The sequence below is a fragment of the Anomaloglossus baeobatrachus genome, chromosome 6 (genome assembly GCF_048569485.1).
Source record: "Anomaloglossus baeobatrachus isolate aAnoBae1 chromosome 6, aAnoBae1.hap1, whole genome shotgun sequence".
In the NCBI taxonomy this organism is placed as follows: Eukaryota; Metazoa; Chordata; class Amphibia; order Anura; family Aromobatidae; genus Anomaloglossus; species Anomaloglossus baeobatrachus.
Genome location: NC_134358.1, coordinates 422,934,861 through 422,960,564, shown reverse-complemented (window position 1 = coordinate 422,960,564; position 25,704 = coordinate 422,934,861). Strand labels below are relative to the sequence as shown.

The 25,704-nt window shown below is 48.8% G+C and overlaps 1 protein-coding gene across 1 annotated transcript in view; it reads left to right on the top strand.

Moving 5' to 3' along the window:
* Positions 1 to 25,704, top strand: part of KIF15 (kinesin family member 15) — a 263,264-nt gene that overhangs the window by 88,646 nt on the left and 148,914 nt on the right. The window contains exon 11 of the mRNA XM_075315169.1: positions 21,531 to 21,654. Coding sequence (XP_075171284.1) covers positions 21,531 to 21,654 — 124 coding nt within the window. The remainder of the gene's footprint in view (positions 1 to 21,530; positions 21,655 to 25,704) is intronic.

Sequence of the window (25,704 nt, the reverse complement as noted above, 5' to 3'; positions counted from 1 at the left end):
TCTGGCGGCAGACGCCTTAGTTCAGCATTGGTCGCAGTTCCAGCTACCTTATGTGCCACCTCTGGCATTGTTGCCCAGAGTGCTGCGCTAGATCAGGACCGACTGCGGCCGCGCCATCCTCGTCGCTACAGATTGGCCGAGGATGTTGTGGTTCCCGGTTCTGTGGTGCCTCACGGTAGGCTAACCGGGGGCACTACCAGACCAATCAGACTGGCTGTCTCAAGGGCCATTCTTCCATTTGAATTCTACGGCCCTCAACCTGATGGTGTGGCATTGAGTCCTGGAACCTAGTGTCGTCAGGATTACCTCAGGACGTGGTTGCCACCATGAGACAGGCTAGCATACCAACGTCCGCCAAGATTAACCACAGGACGTGGAAGATATTCTTATCTCGGTGCTCGGCGCAGGGTGTTTCTCCCTGGCCGGTTGCATCGTCTATGTTTCCTTCCTTCCTGCAATCTAGGTTGGAAAAAGGGTTGTCGCTCAGTTCCCTTTAGGGACAAGTCTCAGCGCTATCTGTATTTTTTCAGAAACGACTTCCTCAGGTACGCACGTTCCTACGGGGAGTTTGTCGTCTCAGCACTCCGTACAAGCGGCCGTTAGAGCCCTGGGATCTGAACAAGGTTCTAATTGCTCTCCAGATGCCGCCTTTCGAGCCTTTGAAAGAGGTCTCCCTTCCCGCTTTTCTCGGGAAGTGGCCTTCTAGTAACGGTCTCGTCTCTTAGGAGAGTTTCCGAGCTAGCAACGCTCTCATACAAATCTCCCTTCCTGGTCCTTCACCAGGACAGGGTAGTTCTGCGTCCGATTCCGGAATTTCTCCCTAAGGTGGTATCCCACTTTCATATCAATCAGGATATCACCTCACCTTCTTTGTGTCCTCGTCCAGTCCATCAATTTCAGAAGGATTTGCATCTGTTGGTTCTGGTGAGAGCACTCAGGTTCTACTTCCCGCATGGCGCTCCTGCGCCACCCGGATGCACTCTTTGTCCTTGTCGCTGGTCGGCGTAAACAGTCGCAAGCTTCTGAATCCACCCTGGCTCGGGGGATCGAGGAACCAATTCTTGAAACCTACAGTTCTACTGGGCTTCTGGTTCTCTCAAGGCTGAAGGCCCATTCTACCAGAGCCGTGGGGGCATCCTGGGCATTACGGCACCAGGCTACGGCTCAGCAGGTGTGTCAGGCACCTACCTGATTGAGTCTGCATACTTTTACCAAGCATTTTCAGGTGCATACCTACGCTTCGGCAGACGCCAGCCTAGGTAGATAAGTCCTTCAGGCGGCGATTGCCCACCTGTAGGAAAGGGCTGTTTGACGGCCCTATCACGAGGTATTCTTTTACCCACCCAGGGACTGCTTTTGGACGTCCCAATTGTCTGGGTCTCCCAATTAGGAGCGAAAAAGAAGAAGGGAATTTTGTTTACTTACCGTAAATTCCTTTTCTTCTAGCTCCAATTGGGAGACCCAGCACCCGCCCTGTTTTCTCGGGGTTTTTCTGTTTTTTCGGGTACACATGTTGTTCATGTGGTATGGTTCAGTTCTCCGATGTTTCCTCGGATTGAATTGGTCTTTAAACCAGTTATTGGCTTTCCTCCTTCTTGCTTTGGCACTAAAACTGGTGAGCCAGTGATCCCACTGGGGGTGTATAGCCAGAAGGGGAGGGGCCTTACACTTTTAAGTGTAATACTTTGTGTGGCCTCCGGAGGCAATAGCTATACACCCAATTGTCTGGGTCTCCCAATTGGAGCTAGAAGAAAAGGAATTTACGGTAAGTAAACAAAATTCCCTTCTTCCTCAATAAGAGCATTGAAGATTGATTGTGGATCGGTCTTCCAGCATTACAATGGCCTGAAACACACAGCCAGGGCATATAAGGAGTGGCTCTGTAAGAAGCTTTTGAAGGTCCTGGAGTGGCCTAGCCAGTCTCTAGACCTGAACACAATAGAAACCTCTGGAGGGAGCTGAAACTCAATGTTGTCCAGCGACAACCCTGAAACCTGAAAGATCTGGGGAAGATCTGTATGGAGGATTGGGCCAAAATCCCTGCTGCAGTTTGTGCGAACTACAGGAAACGTCTGACCGCTGTAATTGCAAACAAAGGTTTCTGTACCAAATATTAAGTTCTGTTTTTCTATTGTAAAAAACACTTATTTCGTGCAATAAATTATATACATACATTCTGAAAATCTGAAAAAAGAAAATAGTGAGCAGCACCAGAACAAAAGCCAAACCATCCAGAGGAAATGGAGGTAACACACAAAGTAGTGTAAAGGGGGAAGAAAGGGTTTTGTTTTTCTTTTAGTGGTCCATTGTGGTGACATTTCAGTTTCAAAGTGTGAATTTTTTTAAGGCGCACAGTAAAATTTACATTATTGTTTCTCACTCTGTGAACACCACAAAAAATGAAACTCCACTGCAGAATTTCCATTTTGTCATCCTGTCTCACATAGAAGGAAATACAAAATGTATCCCAAAATAGTACCAATAAACAGTACAGCTTGGAACACCCAAAAAGGAATCCTCGCACAGCTGTGTGAACGGAAAATTGTAAGACTTGTGGCCCTTTTAAAGTATGATTTTGGGAAAAAAAAAAATGTTTTTTAAAGTTTTTTTTGTTCATCCATTCGACAAAAAAAATATGAAAAAGTTATTAAAAGGTCTATTAAAAGCGGAAACTACAGATGATCCCGCAAAAGAATAAGTCGCCCTTTTAAGTTATCAGAAAAATGTGTAGCTTATGGCTTCAGAGTATTTTGTTACAGAAAACAAGTGTCTGAAAAAACAAACAAACTGTAAAAAGTATTTGGCTACGTGCGCATGTTGCATAATTTCATGCGTTTATGCTGCGTTTTGCACTGCAATGTAAACGCATGCGTCCTGCGTTCCCAGCACAATCTATGAAGATTGTGCATAATCCATCCACACGTTGCGTTTGAGAGCGCAGCAATTTGCATGCTAAAATTTTGATCCAAATCGCTGCGCTCAAAAAAACATGTCACTTATTTTGTGCGCTTTGGATGCAGCTCCCACTCTGTTTATGGGAGAGGCAGCATCCCGAGCGCATGAAATCGGCATCTATTCTGCATACACACTGCATCCATTACGCATTGTTTCTGCAGCGATTTGAAGCGCACGTGCACTGCCAAATCGCTGCGGAATGTTCAGCATGGGCAATATGCAACGTGCGCAAATAACCTTTAATTGTGCAAGTGAAATAAAACCTAAAGCTATATAAATTTGGTTTCTTCATAATCTAACTGAACCACGGACTAAAGTTAACACTTTATGCAGCAAATGACATGAATACAATTTAACATTTCAAAACAGCAGAATCGTGGCTTTTTTTTCTTCCCATAAAGAGTATATGTATCCCAAAATATTAACTTGCTAAACTCCACCCCTCTAAAGAAAAAAAAAACTACAGAAGATCAACAATTAAGGTATGTGCGCACGTCTGCGGTCTATTCCGCAGCGTTTACGTCACTGCATGTGTGTTTCAAAACGCAGCCGAAACGCTGCGTTTTGAAAGCATTGTGCATGCGGAATTCATGCGTTCTGGATGCTTGTTCTCCCATAGACAGAGTGGGAAAAGCTCCGGAACGCACAAAAGAAGTGACATGTTGCTTTTTAGAACGCAGCGTTTTGGCAAAATATTTCAGCAGTCAAATGCTGCGTTCTAAAACGCAACGTGCAGATGGAATTTGCACAATCTGCATAGGTTGTGCTGGGGACGCAGGACGCATGCTTTTACGCTGCGGTGCAGAACGCAGCGTAAAAACATGAAAAAAGCACACGTGCGCACACAGCCTTAGTCTCCTTGCATGTAACGAAAGAAAAAAAAAAAAGTGTGGACATTAAAGAGCACCTGTCCCTATATTTGGCGCCTATAAGCTGTGGACACCAGCAGTAAGCTCTGTGCTTTTCAGAGAGAGCTGGTACCTACGATTTATTTATGAATGTTTGAGTGTCCAACTCTTTCGTTTTTCTTGCGTTCCAAGTGATCCCCACAAAATTGCAGACCTGTCTGATATTGATCCAAGTCTCGGATCTAAATCGACAATGGAAATTCGAGAAAAAAATCAGTAAGCGCTTCAGTGCCCGTCTGATTGCTCTTTGTTTTTCACAGACTTCTAGATAGGACGAGCAATTCAGCATATGAGGGTGTTGACGAGAAAAATGACTAAGTGATATCAACCTTTGGTTTTATCTTTATTTAAGGGAAATAGTTTATATTCTTGTTAGCACTTAGGACAAGATAGAAAAACTTTATTTCTTTGTCGCTCCATTGGGAGACCCAGACAATTGGGTGTATAGGCTATGCCTCCGGAGGCCACACAAAGTATTACACTAAAAGTGTAAAGCCCCTCCCCTTCTGCCTATACACCCCCCGTGCTCCCACGGGCTCCTCAGTTTTTATGCTTTGTGCGAAGGAGGCAGACATGCACGCACAGCTCCACAGATTGGTCAGCAGCAGCTGCTGACTATGTCGGATGGAAGACAAGTGGGCCCATATAGGGCCCCCAGCATGCTCCCTTCTCACCCCACTCTTGTCGGCGGTGTTGTTAAGGTTGAGGTATCCATTGCGGGTACGGAGGCTGGAGCCCACATGCTGTTTTCCTTCCCCACCCCCCTTAGGGCTCTGGGTGAAGTGGGATCCTATCGGTCTCCAGGCACTGAGACCGTGCTTCATCCACAACTCCTGAGGAGCCTGCTGGATAGGAGCCGGGTATCGTTCAGGGACATGGCCCTGCTACTTGGAGGTACTCTGTGTCCCCGTGGGGACCGCGCACAGCAACACTCCAGCATTGCTGGGTGTGCTAGTGCACCGGGGACCGCGGCGCTGACCGGGTTAAATGTGCCATTACACACTGCAGCGTCGCTGAGTGTGTTTGTGTATGGGGACTACCGCGCTGACCGCCGCTGCCATGGTTAACACTGCGGCGCGGCTGGGACTTGTAGTGCGCCGGGGACTTCCGCGCCGGCCGCGCTTATACGGCGGCCGCGCTTATTACTCGAGTCCCCGGCTTTTGCGGCCTAGTCTTTTTTCCTCCCACCCCCAGCCCTGACAGGCAGGGGAAGGGCGGGACGCTGTACAGGACGAGCAGCAATGAGGGCTGGAGCATGCTTTGCATACTCCACCCCCCTCACTGTGCACAGTGGGGCACCAGTTCCCGCACTTTCTGGGTCACGCCCACGGCTCCCTCCTCTCCTCAGGACGCCGGCAGCCATTCCTGTCAGCTCTTCGGACGCTGCAGAGGGGGACAAATTCTGTGAGACCCAGGCAGGGATTCTGGTGGCCTCACAACCGCTTTAAGCGGGTGGTAAGCAGCACCTGTGGTGCTAGCCCCATTGTGCAGAAGTGTAATTATAAATTATATGTTTATGGTATATACTTTACACTGTATGGTGCACAGTTGATTTCTGGCTATATACCCTATTGTGTTGCTCAGGGAAGACAATAGCATGGCGCCCACAAAAGGCAGGGGTGCCAAAACACAGGCTTACTATGCTGCCTGCGCCGCATGTACGACCCCGCTACCGGCAGGATCCACTGACCCTCATTGTGTACACTGCTCGGCCCCTGCGGCACTTACTCAGCCGGAGCCTCTGCTAAGGGGGGCCCCAGGGGGAACCACCTGCTGACACTGTCCAGGTGACGGGGACGGAGTTTGCAGTCTTTACGGATAAACTCTCTGAGACTATGGCTAAGATACTAGAAGCCTTGCAGTCCAGACCGGTATCTCAGCACAGGGACACTGTTGAATCATTGTTCCCTGGCCCCCCTCAGTTGTACCAACAATGTCCCCCCGGGGTGTCTCATAGATCCCAGGCTGAGGGCTCTGACACAGACCCCAGCCCCAGACCGACTAAGCGAGCTCGCTGGGAAATTCCCTCGACATCATCATATTGTTCAGGGTCTCAGCGGGGGGAATCTCTGGTTGATGATGCGGAGACAGCTGATCAGGATTCTGATCCTGAGGCCGCTCTCAACCTTGATACTCCGGACGGGGACGCCATAGTGAACGATCTTATTGCGTCCATCAATAAAATGTTGGATATTTCTCCCTCAGCTCCTCCGGTGGAGGAGTCAGCTTCTCAGCAGGAGAAATTCCGTTTCAGGTTTCCCAAGCGTACACCGAGTATGTTTCTGGACCACTCTGATTTCAGAGAGGCAGTCCAGAATCACCATGATTGTCCAGATAAGCGTTTTTCTAAGCGCCTTAAGGATACACGTTATCCCTTTCCCCCTGACGTGGTCAAAGGTTGGACTCAGTGTCCCAAGGTGGATCCTCCAATCTCCAGACTGGCGGCTAGATCCATACTTGCAGTGGAAGATGGGGCTTCACTCAAAGATGCCACTGACAGGCAGATGGAACTCTGGCTGAAATCCATCTATGAAGCTATTGGCGCTTCTTTTGCCCCAGCATTCGCAGCCGTATGGGCGCTACAAGCTATCTCAGCAGGTCAAGCGCAAATTGACGCAGCCACACGCACGTCCGCGCTGCAGGTGGCGTCCATAACCTCTCAGACGTCGGCATTTGCGTCTTACGCTATTAATGCTGTCCTGGACTCTGCGAGCCGTACGGCGGTTGCATCCGCCAATTCGGTGGTACTCCGCAGGGCCTTGTGGCTACGGGAATGGAAGGCAGATTCTGCTTCCAAAAAGCGCTTAACCAGTTTGCCAATTTCTGGCGACCGATTGTTTGGCGAGCGTTTGGATGAAATCATCAAACAATCCAAGGGAAAGGATACATCCTTACCCCAGCCCAAACCGAACATACCCCAACAGAGGAGGGGGCAGTCGAGGTTTCGGTCCTTTCGGGGCGCGGGCAGGTCCCAATTCTCCTCGTCCAAAAGGCCTCAGAAAGATCAAAGGAACTCTGATTCATGGCGGTCTAAGTCACGTCCTAAAAAGACCACCGGAGGTGCCGCTACCAAAGCGGCTTCCTCATGACTTTCGGCCTCCTCAATCCGCATCCTCGGTCGGTGGCAGGCTCTCCCGCTTTTGCGACACCTGGCTGCCACGGGTAAAAGACCGGTGGGTGAGAGACATTCTGTCTCACGGTTACAAGATAGAGTTCACCTCTCGTCCCCCGACTCGATTCTTCAGGTCATCCCCGCCTCCCGAGCGAGCCGAGGCTCTTATGCAGGCGCTGGGCACTCTGAAGGCAGAAGGAGTGGTGGTCCCTGTGCCTCTTCAGCAACAGGGTCACGGTTTTTACTCCAACCTGTTTGTGGTCCCAAAGAAGGACGGGTCTTTCCGTCCTGTCCTGGACCTGAAACTGCTCAACAAACACGTAAAGACCAGGTGGTTCCGGATGGAATCCCTCCGCTCCGTCATCGCCTCAATGTCCCAAGGAGATTTCCTTGCATCGAGCGATATCGAAGATGCTTATCTCCACGTACCGATTGCTCCAGAGCACCAGCGCTTCTTGCGCTTCGCCATAGGAGACGAACACCTGCAGTTCGTGGCACTGCCGTTCGGCCTGGCAACAGCCCCACGGGTTTTCACCAAGGTTATGGCTACTGTAGTAGCGGTCCTCCACTCTCAGGGTCACTCGGTGATCCCTTACTTGGACGATCTGCTGATCAAGGCACCCTCTCAAGAGGCATGCCAACACAGCCTCGACGCTACTCTGGAGACTCTCCAGAGTTTCGGGTGGATCATCAATTTTCCAAAGTCAAATCTGACACCGGCCCAATCGCTGACATATCTTGGCATGGAGTTTCATACCCTCTCAGCGATAGTGAAGCTTCCGCTGGTCAAGCAGCGTTCACTGCAGAAAGGGGTGCAATCTCTCCTTCAAGGTCAGGCACACCCCTTGAGGCGCCTCATGCACTTCCTGGGGAAGATGGTGGCAGCAATGGAGGCAGTCCCTTTCGCGCAGTTTCACCTGCGTCCTCTTCAATGGGACATCCTACGCAAATGGGACAGGAAACCGACGTCCCTCGACAGGAACGTCTCCCTCTCTCAGGCGACCAAAGCTTCCCTTCGGTGGTGGCTTCTTCCCACTTCATTATCGAAGGGGAAATCCTTCCTACCCCCATCCTGGGCGGTGGTCACGACGGACGCGAGTCTGTCAGGGTGGGGAGCGGTTTTTCTCCACCACAGGGCTCAGGGTACGTGGACCCAGCAAGAGTCCTCACTTCAGATCAATGTTCTGGAAATACGGGCAGTGTATCTTACCCTGAAAGCGTTCCAGCAGTGGCTGGAAGGCAAGCAGATCCGAATTCAGTCGGACAATTCCACAGCGGTGGCATACATCAACCACCAAGGCGGCACACGTAGTCGGCAAGCCTTCCAGGAAGTCCGGCGGATTTTGATGTGGGTGGAAGCCACGGCCTCCACCATCTCTGCAGTTCACATCCCAGGCGTGGAAAACTGGGAAGCAGATTATCTCAGTCGCCAGGGCATGGACGCAGGGGAATGGTCCCTTCACCCGGACGTGTTTCAGGAGATCTGTTGCCGCTGGGGGGTGCCGGACGTCGACCTCATGGCGTCCCGGCACAACAACAAGGTACCGACGTTCATGGCACGGTCTCAAGATCCCAGAGCTATGGCGGCAGACGCCTTAGTTCAGGATTGGTCGCAGTTTCAGCTCCCTTATGTGTTTCCTCCGCTGGCACTGTTGCCCAGAGTGTTACGCAAGATCAGGGCCGACTGCCGCCGCGTCATCCTCGTCGCTCCAGACTGGCCGAGGAGGTCGTGGTACCCGGATCTGTGGCATCTCACGGTCGGCCAACCGTGGGCACTACCAGACCGACCAGACTTGCTGTCTCAAGGGCCGTTTTTCCATCTGAATTCTGCGGCCCTCAACCTGACTGTGTGGCCATTGAGTCCTGGATCCTAGCATCTTCAGGATTATCTCAAGAGGTCATTGCCACTATGAGACAGGCTAGGAAACCAACGTCCGCCAAGATCTACCACAGGACGTGGAAAATTTTCCTGTCGTGGTGCTCTGCTCAGGGTTTTTCTCCCTGGCCTTTTGCCTTGCCTACTTTTCTGTCCTTCCTTCAATCTGGACTGGAAAAGGGTTTGTCGCTCGGCTCCCTTAAGGGACAAGTCTCAGCGCTCTCTGTGTTTTTCCAGAAGCGCCTAGCCAGACTTCCACAGGTACGCACGTTCCTGCAGGGAGTTTGTCACATCGTTCCTCCTTACAAGCGGCCGTTAGAACCCTGGGATCTGAACAGGGTGCTGATGGTTCTTCAGAAACCACCATTCGAGCCAATGAGGGATATTTCTCTCTCACGCCTTTCGCAGAAAGTGGTTTTCCTAGTAGCAGTCACTTCTCTTCGGAGAGTGTCTGAGCTAGCAGCGTTGTCGTGCAAAGCCCCTTTCCTGGTGTTTCACCAGGACAAGGTGGTTCTGCGTCCGGTTCCGGAATTTCTCCCTAAGGTGGTATCCCCCTTTCATCTCAATCAGGATATCTCCTTACCCTCTTTTTGTCCTCATCCAATTCACCAATGTGAAAAGGATTTGCACTTGTTAGATCTGGTGAGAGCACTCAGACTCTACATTTCTCGTACGGCGCCCCTGCGCCGCTCGGATGCACTCTTTGTCCTTGTTGCTGGCCAGCGTAAAGGGTCACAGGCTTCCAAATCAACCCTGGCTCGGTGTATCAAGGAGCCAATTCTCGAAGCTTACCGTTCTGCTGGGCTTCCGGTTCCCTCAGGGCTGAAGGCCCATTCTACCAGAGCCGTGGGCGCGTCCTGGGCTTTGAGGCACCAGGCTACGGCTCAGCAGGTGTGTCAGGCGGCTACCTGGTCGAGCCTGCACACTTTCACGAAACACTATCAGGTGCATACCTATGCTTCGGCGGATGCCAGCCTAGGTAGACGAGTCCTTCAGGCGGCGGTTGCCCACCTGTAGGAAGGGGCCGTTTTACGGCTCTATTACGAGGTATTATTTTACCCACCCAGGGACTGCTTTTGGACGTCCCAATTGTCTGGGTCTCCCAATGGAGCGACAAAGAAGAAGGGAATTTTGTTTACTTACCGTAAATTCCTTTTCTTCTAGCTCCAATTGGGAGACCCAGCACCCGCCCCTGTTTTTTTGTGTACACATATTGTTCATGTTGAATGGTTTCAGTTCTCCGATATTCCTTCGGATTGAATTTACTTTAAACCAGTTTATAATTCTTTTTCCTCCTTCTTGCTTATGCACCAAAACTGAGGAGCCCGTGGGAGCACGGGGGGTGTATAGGCAGAAGGGGAGGGGCTTTACACTTTTAGTGTAATACTTTGTGCGGCCTCCGGAGGCATAGCCTATACACCCAATTGTCTGGGTCTCCCAATTGGAGCTAGAAGAAAAGGAATTTACGGTAAGTAAACAAAATTCCCTTCTTTCGGTTCCCAAAAAATTGATAAGGCTGAATATTGGGGCAGTTTTTCTTGTACATAAAAAAATGGACATCTGACTGAGCCCCATGGATACATTTTGCCTGATCCTTAAGTTTTTAGTGTGATACTGTCCATGAAAAATCCATTTCTTAGGAGATTTGGTTATGTGGACCTCTCCAACAGCCCTAAGCTTTCAAGTGGGGAAAACTGTATTGCTAAGGCCAGAGTCACACTTGCGAGTGCCTCGCATTGAATCACCCGGCATGGACTCACACTCTCCGGACAGGAGCGTCTTAGCTGCATAGACATACATGCAACCGACCCGCTCCTGTCCGGAGAGTGCGAGTCCGTGCCGGGTGATTCAATGAGAGACTCGGAGAAGATGTTTGTTTTTTTTATTGTTTAACCGCTTCCTATCGGCACAAGCAATATGATCAGAGACTGACTGTTCTATATGGCTGCGTCACACCTAACCAGCTGTGCAGTATAGCTCAGTGTTTGAAAAATGTGTTAATGTCCCCTTATGGGATTAAAACATTTAAAAGGGTTGTCCCAATATTAAATGGAATCTGTCAGTTCATTACACTCCCACAACCCTACTCCAAACTGATTTGGTTAAGAGACCAAAATCTTTCAGTACCTTTTATTAAACAAGCTCCTATGTAGTGCTGATAAATTATTTTCGTAAGTAATATGCAAATGAGGCCGGAGGTGCTCCTAGCAGGACAAAGCACCTCAGCCTAACTCCGCCCCTCCACTAGCTGATTGACATGCGGCACACAGAGATAGGGCCAAGGCAGTCAAAGTGCTCTGTCCTGCCAAGACCACTTCCGGCCTCATTTGTATATTGCTTTTAAAGTTAATTTCTGTTCAGTCCAGCAGGGCTTTTCTTTATTAAAGGTTACTTAATTACTTATAGACATACAGCCTACAGAGTCTTGTAATCGGTTTGGGTTGTTGCATGAACTGACAGATTCCCTTTAAATCTTCTATTCATTGTACCAATCATGGGGAATGAGACTTAAGCGGTACAGCACCACCAACAGAAGCATAGATTAGCAGAGGCACACACGGAAGGAAGAAAACTCTGCAAAGCACTTTCAGACAGTTGCAGCCTTTTACAGGTCTTGAGATTGATTCTTAGGCTATTTGCACACGTTGCGTACTGTCCCTGCAGAAATTTCTGCAGCGATTTGAACAGCACACGTGCGCTTCAAATCGCTGCAGAAACAATTCGTAATGAAAAAAAAAAAAGCCGATTCCATGTGCTCTGACTGCAGCTCCTCCCATAGACAGTGGGGGATGCAGGCAAAGCGCAGGAAAGAAGTGACATGTCACTTCTTAGAACACGCACTTCGGGCAGCAGCCGAAGTGCTGCGCTCTAATACGCCACGTGCGCACGGCTCCTGCATAATCTTCATAGATTATGCAGGGGATGCAGGACGCATGCAGTTACGCTGCGGTGCAGATCGCAGCGTAACTGCATGTAAATACGCAACGTGCGCACATAGCCTTAGGATAATCCCTTTAAAAGAAACAAACATGAAAATATATATTAATACAATAACATTTTATTTAATGCATCTCTCATATTTTTACTAAATAGTTAAACAGTAGAATATATTTACATATTTGATAACCTTCTACGGAAACGTTTGTTTTTTTTATTTTCAGGTAAACCAAAAATCGAAGAATGTGATTATTTCAGATAATGCTATCATTTATGATATAAACATTTACTTAAAGCACCATTCCAGCATGTTTTTTTTTTTTCTTCAATGTTGAAGTGGTGCGTCAAATCTAAGCCCTCTTAGAATCTGTCACCAGGTTTTTGTCGCCTAATTTGAAAGCCGCATGATGAAGAAAAATAAATCCTGATTCCAGCGTTGTCACTGGGCTGCTTAGTGGAGTTTTGCTAAAATCGCTGTTTAATCAGTGATAATTTATCATTGGAGGACTACTTGTCCTGCTGCCAGGTAGTCCAGCATATTCATGAGCTCTGTATTACTGACAGATCTGCAGCAGAGAAAACATCGATCTTCTCAAAATGACAGCAAACTGCTGTCAGTAAGTGACACATCCCTGGAATTAGGATCTCTGTCTCTACATTATGCTGCTCTCAGATGGGGGAGCAAAAACCTGGTGACAGATTCCCTTTAATAAAATCTGGAGACGCAAATATATATATATATATATATATATATATATATATATATATATATATATATATATATATATATATATATATATATATATATTTTTAATTGGGTTTCATTAAAAATGTTGCACCATTACGCTTTTACAAGCTTTGTTTCTCGACAAGTTAATTGAGGATCCCTCAGTGAGCGCTTCTGACGTGTTTATTTCTGAACGCATCTATGCTGATTTATGACTATGGATAACATATAACTCCCAACACCTCTGTGAGGCTGATCCATAATTTTTTTTTTTTTTTGTTTGTGGGTTTTTTTTATGTGTTTTTTACATCTGTTTTTCTTTTAGAGCCATATTCATCTTTTCATTTGCGCCTCTTTTAAATTTGTTTCTGTTTGTTGTTTTATTTTATTTTTTTCTTAGTTATCCATCGTGGCTAGTTTTTTAGGCATTCCAAATGTTTTTTGCTTGAAAATTTTGCTCAAAGTTGCTCCAGTCCTCCATTTGAGTAATATTAAGCCTGGCGTACTTTTTTTGTGCAATGTGCAATGCAATGTACAGCTTTTTGTGCTAAAGAATCACAAAACATGTTATAAAAACAAAAAGGGAGATTATTTTGACCATTTTGAAAAACATATATGCACTCTTCTGACAAGCACTTTATGGATATTTATTTACTTCATTTTTTTTCAGGTTTTCTTGTGCCCGCATTAAACTATTGTCATATAGCTTAATAAGTAGCTATTTATTACCTTCAGTGGTCCCCCTTACTAATCACTTTCGTCCCTGCCTTACTTGAGTGACCATGTGTTTTAGCACATTGTTCCCAGTAAGGGTATATGCCCACGTTCAGGACTCACCGCGTCCTGGACAAAGCGGGTCCTGACCTGCGAGGCCGTGAATCCCCTCCGCAGGAGACCGCAGCTGCTCGTACCACGATCAGGGTTCAGTGCGCTGCGGTCTCACTTGCGTTCTCGCTACGGAGGACGGATGTGAATCTGCAGCAAACAATTGACACGCTGCGATCCTGAAAGGTGCACGGCAGGTCACTGTTTGCTGCGGAAAAAACAAGCACAGTGGGCACGGGATTTCTAGAAATCTCATCTACTATGCTTGCACAACGCTGTGTTTTGGACACAGCTGAAGCATGCAGCATCCAAAATACAGCAAACACTGATCATGGGCACGCAGCCTAATTATAACAGAAAATTTGTATTTAAAAATTCTTTTGAATTTTCTCAGTGTTTTTAAATTTTATGTTCAATGGTGTTGTGACTCTTGTGAATGGCATCATGCCTGTTGCTTTTTCATGAGCTTTTTGAAATAGTTAAGGCAAAAAAGTACGGTAATTTAAAAAGATTAAACTACTAGGGATGAATCCGCATTTAAATGTCTTGCAGTGGCTGTGCCTGGAACCATTACTAAATGTACGAAGCTGCGCCGCTTAACTCATGGAAGGAATTCAGAGTCCGTTTATGGGTGGGGGTCAATCTCATGATAGACTAAGCATTGGGCCAGCAATAATTTACCCTGGAAACCCCCATTAAAACAGTTGGTGGCTTTTTAGATGAAAATAAAATAGGAAAAGTTACATACTGTATTTTATTGTACTAGCTAAAATAAGTTACATCACACCCCCATTGTGGCAATAAAGTTACGACTGTCATTCTATGTGTTGTGTGAATAAATGATTTGATCTCTGCATTCACATGAAGCAAGATGGTGGCAGTCATGTGAATTACTACATGAGCGCTTCCTTATCTGTTCCCACATGTAAACAGAGTAGAAAGTGTCCAGCATTTGCACAGATTCAAACAGCAAGATATCTTTTATTTTGAGTAATGTGGAGCTTAGTGGGAGACTTTTTAATATGTCACAGCGTAGTATAGCAGCAGCGTGAGATCGCACAGGAGAGGGGATCGTGCTGCTTGACACAACCGGATAGGATATAGAGAAGGCAGAGACTGTTTATTACTGTCTGCCATCCCGATCACTGTACATAACACTGAAGAGCACTGTGTATAGTGTAAGAAAGACTGACATTGCTTCCTCCTCTGGACCCGGTGATCACTGGCTGTAGAGAGAACGGGAGCTTCTGAGTCCTAACAGACCCAGTCAGCCCTGCTATGCAGGCAAGAAGCTGAATTTCCCCAAGAACTGGGTTGATATTCAAGGCCCCGTTACAGGGGAAATCACAACAAAAGTAAATGTTGAAATACCCCACAAAATCCTTTATAACCACATGAGGGGCACAATGTGTAAACAAAATGATAAATAGAAGGGGGGAGCTGGTGCCAATCCAAATCACTGATACTAGCCCTGCTCTCCCTCCGCAATTATAAAAATAGTTATGGAAAGGGGAGCAAAATTTAACATTTATTTTATTGAGTTTTCTTTGTCGCTCCATTGGGAGACCCAGACAATTGGGTGTATAGCTTCTGCCTCCGGAGGCCACACAAAGTATTACACTTTAAAAAGTGTAACCCCTCCCCTCTGCCTATACACCCTCCCGTGCATCACGGGCACCTCAGTTTTTATGCTTTGTGCGAAGGAGGCACACATGCACGCAAGCTCCACAATTTAGTCAGCAGCAGCTGCTGACTATTTCGGATGGAAGAAAAGAGGGCCCCTAACAGGGCTCCCGGCATGCTCCCTTCTCACCCCACTCTGGTCAGCGGTGCTGTTAAGGTTGAGGTACCCATTGCGGGTACAGAGGCTGGAGCCCACATGCTGTTTTCCTTCCCCATCCCTTAGGGGCTCTGGGTGAAGTGGGATCCTAACCGGTCACCAGGCACTGGGACCGTGCTCCCTCCGCAGCCCCTGGGGGAATCTGCTGGACAGGAGACCGGGTATCATCAGGGACAAGGCCCTGCTACTCTGAGGTACTCTGTGTCCCCTTGGGGACGGCGCATAGAGCGCCTGTGTTATGGACGCTGCAGCAGCTGCTGGGTGTGTTGGTGCGCCGGGACGACCGCGCTTGTTTGCCGGCCGCGCTTATAACTTTACTCCCCGGCTTTTGCGGCCTAGTACCGCATATTCCCGCCCCCGGGCCTGCCAGTCAGGGGTAAGGGCGGGACGCTGCACTGAACGTCAGCGCTGAGGGCTGGAGCATACTGTGTATCCTCCTCCCCCCTCTCTGAGCACCGTGGGGCACCAGATTCCCGCACTTTTGCAGGCACGCCCACGGCTCCCTCCTCCTCTCAGCAATGGCTGCCAGCGTCCAATCAGCACTTCTGAAGAACTTCAGAGGGGAGACAACGCTGAGCTCCACAGCTCTGGGAGGCCCAGGCAGGGAATCTGGTGGTCACACAACCGCTGCGGGCGGTCGGTAAGCCGCACCTGTTACTAGGTGCTGGTCCCCCTGGGTGCCGTAGTGTATATTTATATGCTTATACTGTATACATTTACTCTGTACGGCCGCACTATTGCTCCGGCTATATACCCTCTTTGATTGCTCTTAAAGGAGACTACAGCATGTCGTCCGCAAAAAGCAAGGGTGCCAAGGCACAGGCTTATTTTGCTACCTGTACCTCATGTGCGGCTATGCTTCCTGCAGGTTCCACCTACCCTCATTGTGTGCAATGCTCGGCCCCTGTGACACTCACTCAGCCGGAGCCTCAGCCACGGTCGGGACCCTCGTCCCCGGTGGGACCACCTGCTGCCACTGTCCAGGTGACAGGGACAGAGTTTGCAGTATTCGCTGACAAACTTGCTGAGTCTATGGATAAATGGTCTGCTAAGATACTAGAAGCTTTGCAGTCCAGACCGGTAATACAGGCCCCGGGCACTGTTGAATCATTGACCCCAGGCCCCCCTCGGTTGGAGCAGCAAAGTGCTCCTGGGGCGACTCATAGGTCTCACGGTGAGGACTCCGACACAGACCGCAGTCTCAGACCGACTAAGCGGGCTCGCTGGGAGCTTCCCTCGACTTCATCACACTGTTCAGGGTCTCAGCATGAGGACTCTCTGGAGGATGAGGAGGAGGTGGCAGATCAGGGCTCTGATACTGACGCCGCTCTCAACCTTGATACACCTGAGGGGGACGCCATAGTGAACGACCTTATAGCGTCCATCAATCAGGTGTTGAATCTTTCCCCTCCAGCTCCTCCGATTGAGGAGTCAGCTTCTCAGCAGGAGAAATTCCGTTTTAGGTTTCCCAAACGTACACGGAGTGCGTTTCTTGATCACTCCGACTTCAGGGATGCAGTTCAGAAACACCGAGCTTTTCCGGATAAGCGCTTTACTAAGCGCCTTAATGACACACGTTACCCCTTCCCCGCTGACGTAGTCAAGGGTTGGGCTCAGTGTCCCAAGGTGGATCCGCCGGTCTCTAGACTGGCGGCTAGATCCATAGTCGCAGTGGAAGATGGTGCATCACTCAAGGATGCCACTGACAGGCAGATAGAGCTCCTGATGAAATCCATCTATGAAGCTATCGGCGCGTCCTTTGCTCCGGCATTCGCAGCCGTATGGGCACTCCAAGCTATCTCAGCTTGTCAGTCTGAGATTAATGCAGTCACACGGGCCGCTACCCCACAGGTTGTGTCCTTAACATCTCAGGCATCGGCGTTTGCGTCCTACGCCATGAATGCTGTCCTGGACTCTGCTAGCCGTACGGCGGTAGCATCCGCCAATTCTGTGGCAGTCCGCAGGGCCATGTGGCTACGTGAATGGAAGGCAGACTCTGGTTCCAAAAAGTTCTTAACCGGGTTGCCATTTTCTGGCGACCGCCTGTTTGGCGAGCGATTGGATGAAATCATTAAACAATCCAAGGGAAAGGACTCGTCCTTACCCCAGTCCAAACCAAACAGACCTCCACAAAGGAAGGTTCAATCGAGGTTTCGGTCCTTTCGGGCCTCAGCCAGGTCTCAATTCTCCTCGTCCAACAGGCCACAGAAGGGTCAGAGGAACTCCGATTCATGGCGGTCTAAGTCACGTCCTAAGAAGAACGCCGGAGGAACCGCTCCCAAAGCGGCCTCCTCCTGACTTTCGACCTCCCCAAACCGCATCCTCGGTCGGTGGCAGGCTCTCCCGCTTTTCCGACGCCTGGTTGCCACATGTCCAAGACCGATGGGTGAGAGACATTCTGTCTCACGGTTACAGGATAGAGTTCAGCTCTCGTCCTCCGACTCGTTTCTTCAGAACATCTCCACCCCCCGAGCGAGCCGATGCTCTTCTTCAGGCGGTGAGCACTCTGAAAGCAGAAGGAGTGGTGATCCCGGTTCCCCTTCAACAATGGGGCCACGGGTTTTACTCCAACTTGTTTGTGGTGCCAAAAAAGGACGGATCTTTCCGTCCCGTTCTGGACCTAAAACTGCTCAACAGACACGTGAAAACCAGGCGGTTCCGGATGGAGTCTCTCCGCTCCGTCATCGCCTCAATGTCTCAAGGAGACTTCCTAGCATCAATCGACATCAGGGATGCTTATCTCCACGTGCCGATTGCACCAGAACATCAGCGCTTCCTGCGCTTCGCCATAGGAGACTAACACCTTCAGTTCGTGGCACTGCCTTTTGGCCTGGCGACAGCCCCACGGGTCTTCACCAAAGTCATGGCAACAGTGGTAGCAGTCCTACACTCTCAGGGACACTCGGTGATCCCTTACTTAGACGATCTGCTTGTCAAGGCCCCCTCTCGAGTGGCATGCCAACACAGCCTGAACATTGCTCTGGAGACTCTCCAGAGATTCGGGTGGATCATCAATTTCCCAAAGTCAAAATTGACACCGGCCCAATCACTGACATATCTTGGCATGGAGTTTCATACTCTCTCAGCGATAGTGAAGCTTCCGTTGGACAAACAGCGGTCACTACAGACAGGGGTGCAATCGCTCCTTCGAGCCCAGTCGCACTCCTTGAGGCGCCTCATGCACTTCCTAGGGAAGATGGTGGCAGCAATGGAGGCAGTTCCATTTGCGCAGTTTCATCTGCGTCCACTTCAATGGGACATGCTCCGCAAATGGGACAGGAAGTCGACGTCCCTCGACAGGAACGTCTCCCTGTCTCGAGCGGCCAAGGCCTCCCTTCAGTGGTGGCTTCTTCCCACTTCTTTGTCAAAGGGGAAATCCTTCCTGCCCCCATCCTGGGCTGTGGTCACGACGGACGCGAGTCTGTCGGGGTGGGGAGCGGTCTTTCTCCACCACAGGGCTCAGGGTACATGGACTCAGCCAGAGTCCTCCCTTCAGATCAATGTTCTGGAGATAAGGGCAGTGTATCTAGCCCTAAAGGCGTTCCAGCCGTGGCTGGAAGGCAGGCAGATCCGAATTCAGTCGGACAATGCCACGGCGGTGGCATACATCAATCACCAAGGCGGCACACGCAGTCGGCAAGCCTTCCAGGAAGTTCGGCGGATTCTGCTGTGGGTGGAAGCCACAGCCTCCACCATCTCCGCAGTTCACATCCCGGGCGTAGAAAACTGGGAAGCAGACTTTCTCAGTCGCCAGGGCATGGACGCAGGGGAATGGTCTCTTCACCCGGACGTGTTTCAAGAGATCTGTTGCCGCTGGGGGAAGCCGGACGTCGATCTTATGGCGTCCCGGCACAACAACAAGGTCCCGGCATTCATGGCACGTTCTCAAGATCACAGAGCTCTGGCGGCAGACGCGTTAGTTCAGGATTGGTCGCAGTTTCGACTGCCTTATGTATTTCCTCCTCTGGCTCTGCTGCCCAGAGTGTTACGCAAGATCAGGTCCGACTGCCGCCGCGCCATCCTCGTCGCTCCAGACTGGCCGAGGAGGTCGTGGTACCCGGATCTGTGGCATCTCACGGTAGGCCAACCGTGGGCACTACCAGACCGACCAGACTTGCTGTCTCAAGGGCCATTTTTCCATCTGAATTCTGCGGCCCTCAACCTGACTGTGTGGCCATTGAGTCCTGGATCCTAGCGTCCTCAGGGTTATCTCAAGAGGTCATTGCCACTATGAGACAGGCCAGGAAACCAACATCCGCCAAGATCTACCACAGGACGTGGAAGATCTTCTTATCCTGGTGCTCTGATCAGGGTTTTACTCCCTGGCCATTCGCCTTGCCCACTTTTCTGTCCTTCCTGCAATCCGGAATGGAAAAGGGGTTGTCTCTCGGCTCACTTAAGGGACAAGTCTCGGCACTCTGTGTTTTTTCAAAAGCGTCTAGCCAGGCTTCCGCAGGTATACACGTTCCTGCAGGGGGTTTGCCACATAGTCCCTCCTTACAAGCGTCCGCTAGAACCCTGGGATCTGAACAGGGTGCTAACGGCTCTTCAGAAACCACCTTTCGAGCCAATGAGGGATATTTCTCTTTCACGCCTTTCGCAGAAGGTGGTCTTCCTAGTGGCAGTCACATCGCTTCGGAGAGTGTCTGAGCTAGCAGCGCTCTCATGCAAAGCCCCCTTCCTGGTATTTCACCAGGACAAGGTGGTTCTGCGTCCGGTTCCGGAGTTTCTCCCGAAGGTGGTATCCCCCTTTCATCTCAATCAGGATATCTCCTTACCTTCTTTTTGTCCTCATCCAGTTCACCAATGTGAAAAGGATTTGCACTTGTTAGATCTGGTGAGAGCACTCAGACTCTACATTTCTCGTACGGCGCCCCTGCGCCGCTCGGATGCACTCTTTGTCCTTGTCGCTGGCCAGCGTAAAGGGTCGCAGGCTTCTAAGTCAACCTTGGCTCGGTGGATCAAGGAACCAATTCTTGAAGCCTACCGTTCTTCGGGGCTTCCGGTTCCTTCAGGGCTGAAGGCCCATTCTACCAGAGCCGTGGGTGCGTCCTGGGCTTTGCGGCACCAGGCTACGGCTCAGCAGGTGTGTCAGGCGGCTACCTGGTCGAGTCTGCACACTTTCACGAAACACTATCAAGTGCATACCTACACTTCGGCAGATGCCAGCCTAGGTAGGCGAGTCCTTCAGGCGGTGGTTGCCCACCTGTAGGCAGGGGCCGTTTTACGGCTTTTTTACCGAGGTATTCTTTTACCCACCCAGGGACTGCTTTTGGACGTCCCAATTGTCTGGGTCTCCCAATGGAGCGACAAAGAAGAAGGGAATTTTGTTTACTTACCGTAAATTCCTTTTCTTCTAGCTCCAATTGGGAGACCCAGCACCCGCCCCTGTTCCCTTCGGGCTGTTGTTCTTTGTGTACACATGTTGTTCATGTTGAATTGTTCTTGGTTATGGTTTTCAGTTCTCCGAACATCCTTCGTATTGAATTTACCTTAGACCAATTTATAAGTTTCCTCCTTCCTGCTTTTGCACCAAAACTGAGGTGCCCGTGATGCACGGGAGGGTGTATAGGCAGAGGGGAGGGGTTACACTTTTTAAAGTGTAATACTTTGTGTGGCCTCCGGAGGCAGAAGCTATACACCCAATTGTCTGGGTCTCCCAATTGGAGCTAGAAGAAAAGGAATTTACGGTAAGTAAACAAAATTCCCTTCTTTGTAATCATAGCAAAAAAACAATGAAGAAAAACAGACACATATTTCCTTATATTTTAACCATCTGTGAGAAAATTAAGCTGTTACCACTTTGAAAACGTATTGTTGACTATTGTATAGTATTTTGTGAATTTCTCTGGCGTTTCCCTGTTGTATTTGGCATTAGGAATCCTTTTCTACCTAATCTATAATTTTGTGAGCTTTTTTTGGGGGGAGGGGAAGGGGGGTAAGCTTCAGAAAAGTTTGGGCTGTTGCTTAGCAACCGACCCAGTAGACTAAATCCTAACAATGCCCTGGTCATTCATAAATCCATCGATGAATGACTGAAAAGGCTAAAAATCCATATCAGATGGAAATGAGAAAATTAAGGTGTTGAATAGCACAACTGCCATTCTGCTGCCACAATAAATACATACGTCCCTACAGCTTTCTGGACCGCTTGTAAGCTATGAAAAGTTGATATGTGTGACAAATTGAAGTGACCCTGATAGTAAAACCATTGCATCCAGGGCATACCGAGTTCAAATAGCCCACAACTTGTTTAGTCTTGGCTCACATGGATGTACAGCCCTCCACCGAATTGGTGTCCACTTCTTCTCTAGAGTTAATTCTAATTTCATGTCATTTACCACCTCCAGGCTGTAGTTAATGAAGACACCCAGGGGAATGTGAGTCAGCTGCAAGCAGAGGTGAAGAAACTGAAGGAACAGCTTTCTCAGCTCCTTTCCGGACAGATGCCACAGGATATTTCAATTGCCAGGGGTGAGATGAGAAATCAAAAGCATTTCCTACTACCTGCTTAACTCCTTCACCTTCACATTGTGCTTGGCATGGTAATGATGGCTTCTAGCTGTCACTACATAAATAATTTGTCAGAGCGGTAAATGTCAGATTCCCAGGAACTGACTTTTTTATTTGACTTTTTAATTAAGTCATCTTTTTTTATTATAGTTTCCTTAATAATTTTTCAAACTTATTGAGTAGCTTAAAACTTTATCTGACTATAAGCACATTGAGGTTTTGAGTTCTTTTACTTACTGCAATATATAACACATCTAGCAAGACGTGGAAATTAACCCTAAAGTTCTCATCTGCCAAAGATCACATTGGTGGAGTGAAGTTCACACCGCCAGGCTGCAGATTTTCTACTGGATTTGTGAACGGTAAATGCGCAGCATACTAAAACACCCCGTGGAGGCCAAACTATTTCTCCCGGTCACCAATCTACCATCGGTTGCTGCCACAGTGGAGTGACGGTGATTACAGAGATGTGAAAGGTCTCTGAATTTCTGACCACAATTTTTTTTTTTTTTGGTCCCCCCCACCTTTCTCCCACAGGGTCTCCATTGAACACTACTGTTACAGAACCACAGTAGGTATAACCACTTATTCCCCTGCCTAGTCCGAATTTCTGAGTGAGACTCTATCTCAGACTCTTATTTGAAACAGGATACTAAACTGGCCTCGGCCGTGTGGAATTTAATAAGTTTAGAGAGTAATGTCTGCTCACTCGAAAAATTGGGTGCTTGAAAAAAGAAAGTTACCGTATTTTTCGGACTATAAGACGCACCGGACTATAAGACGCACCCTGGTTTTAGAGGAGGAAAATAAAACTTTAAGCAAAAAAATGTGGTCATGACACACTGTTATGGGGCGAGGATCTGCTGCTGACACTGTTATGGGGGTAATGTCCCCAAATTCTCTACTAAGGTACCCCATCCTGGTAATGATCCTCCTGCCTTGTATATGATCCTGCTATAAACCCCCATCCTGCTCATATACCAGCATCCTGCTCATATTCCCTCATCCTGTTCATATACCACCATCCTATTGATATTTCCCCCATCCTTCCTGCTCATATACTCCCATCCTGCTCATATACTCCCATCCTGCTCATATACTCCCATCCTGCTCATATACTCCCATCCTGCTCATATACTCCCTTCCTGCTCACATAATCCCTTCCTGCTCACATACTCCCATCCTGCTCATATACTCCCATCCTGTTCATATATCCCCATCCTGTTCATATACCCCCATCCTGTTCATATACCCCCATCCTGTTCATATACCCCCATCCTGTTCATATACCCCCATCCTGTTCATATACCCCCATCCTGCTCATATACCCCCATCCTGCTCATATACCCCCATCCTGTTCATATACCCCCATCCTGTTCATATACCCCCATCCTGTTCATATACCCCCATCCTGTTCATATACCCCCATCCTGTTCATATACCCCCATCCTGTTCATATACCCCCATCCTGTTCATATACCCCCATCCTGTTCATATACCCCCATCCTGTTCATATACCCCCATCCTGTTCATATACCCCCATCCTGTTCATATACCCCCATCCTGTTCATATACCCCCATCCTGTTCATATACCCCCATCCTGTTCATATACCCCCATCCTGTTCATATACCTCCCATCCTGTTCATATACCTCCCATCCTGTTCATATACCTCCCATCCTGTTCATATACCTCCCATCCTGTTCATATACCTCCCATCCTGTTCATATACCCCCATCCTGTTCATATACCCCCATCCTGTTCATATACCCCCATCCTGTTCATATACCCCCATCCTGTTCATATACCTCCCATCCATCCTGCTCATATACTCCCATCGTGCTATATGCCCCCATCGTGTTCATATACTCCCATCGTGTTCATATACCCCCATCCTGTTCATATACCTCCCATCCTGTTCATATACCTCCCATCCTGTTCATATACCTCCCATCCTGTTCATATACCTCCCATCCTGTTCATATACCTCCCATCCTGTTCATATACCCCCCATCCTGTTCATATACCCCCATCCTGTTCATATACCTCCCATCCATCCTGCTCATATACTCCCATCGTGCTATATGCCCCCATCGTGTTCATATACTCCCATCGTGTTCATATACCCCCATCCTGTTCATATACCCCCATCCTGTTCATATACCCCCATCCTGTTCATATACCCCTCATCCTGTTCATATACCCCTCATCCTGTTCATATACCCCTCATCCTGTTCATATACCCCTCATCCTGTTCATATACCCCTCATCCTGTTCATATACCCCTCATCCTGTTCATATACCCCCCATCCATTCTGCTCATATACTCCCATCCTGCTATATGCCCCCATCGTGCTCATATACCATCCTGGTATATGGCCTGTATCCTATAGCACAGAGAAAAAAAATAAACGTTTATACTCACCTTTTCCTCACTCCCTCCAGCACCGATCATCTTCCTCTCAGCGGCAATGACCTGTGTGTGTGAAGCCGTCACCCTGCAGCACGCGATGTGTTCCTGTCTGTGCCGATCAGCTGATCGGCACAGACAGGAAGACATCGCGTGCTGCAGGGTGACGGCTCCACACACAGGAACGGGTGAGTACACTGATTCACTGCACCCCGCGCTGATGATGACGCGCGGGGGGCAGTGAATACAGCCGCACATGATCACTCCAGGCTGTAGTTGCCAGGGGTGATCATGCGGACCGGCTCTTTGCTATGCTTGCGTCCCCGCTTGTCCTCCCGCCCACCTGTCAGCGCCGGCTTCTGCGCTGAGAGATGGGCGGGAGGATGGGCGTGCATATGTAATGAGCGGGCCCACGTGGTCACGGCAGGCGCTGCTGCTGCCTGCTCGTGTCTCCGATGACCCGCTCCACCGCAGCACCCTCGTTCCCGGCCGCAGCCCTATAGTCAGACCATAAGACGCACCCCCAACTTTCCCCCAACATTTGGGGGAAAAAAAGTGCGTCTTATGGTCCGAAAAATACGGTAAATAAAAGGTAGATTATTTTCGGCACACCATAGGTGAAATAATAAGAGTCCAAAGAATAATATTTGCAATATAAGTCCACTTTTTATTTTTCAAGCAGAAAAAAAAGGGGTAAAAAAAGAGAATACAGATGTCCAGAGACCAACGTTTCGGCCTTTATCAAGGTGCTTATCTACAAGTGATACAAAACATCAAATCAAAGAATATAGTATACACATAAAACATAAGATATATTACATCGTGATAAGCATGACAAAAATGTGTATCTGCTTGATTGACAGTGGAGTCTTATAACATAATCGTAGAAAATGAGAATATCAGGACCATTACTTAGAGAGTGCTAGCACCCAAACAGACTCATGCCTTCCTTTAGAGCAGGGGTGGGGAACCTTTTTTTGCCAGGAGCCATTTGGAAATTTCTACTAACCTTTTGAGGGCCGTAAAAAAATTATCAGCTTGAAAATTAATATATCCCCTAATATATTTGGTCAAACAATTAACTCACCTCTACACCCCTACTGTGGTGGCTGGAGCAGCTTCTCTTTGGTGCGACTGTGATGTGTGGTGATATTGATCATGTTGCTTCTCAAAACTGCTTTTCTAGCTTTGTCTCGGTCTGGAGCACAGTCAACAGATTTGTAAATCCTATACATCACATAGGAGACACTGGAGGCACATATGTCACAGGAGACACTGGAGGCACATATATACATCACAGGAAGGACTGGGGATATATATACATTACAGGAGGGGCTGGAGACATACACATCACAGGAGAGGCTGGGGGCATGTACATATCACAGGAGAGGCTGGAGACATACATTTCACAGGAGAGGCTGGGGGCATGTACACATCACAGGGGCATGGACTCTACTGCCGGGGGCACTGACAGGACTGGGGGAGTACAGACAGCACTGGGGGAAAGGAGGGTGGCACACAGCACTGGGTTGGTGACACACAGAACTGGTGGGTGTACACCATACTGGGGGGTACACAGCACTGGGTGGAGGGCTCACAGG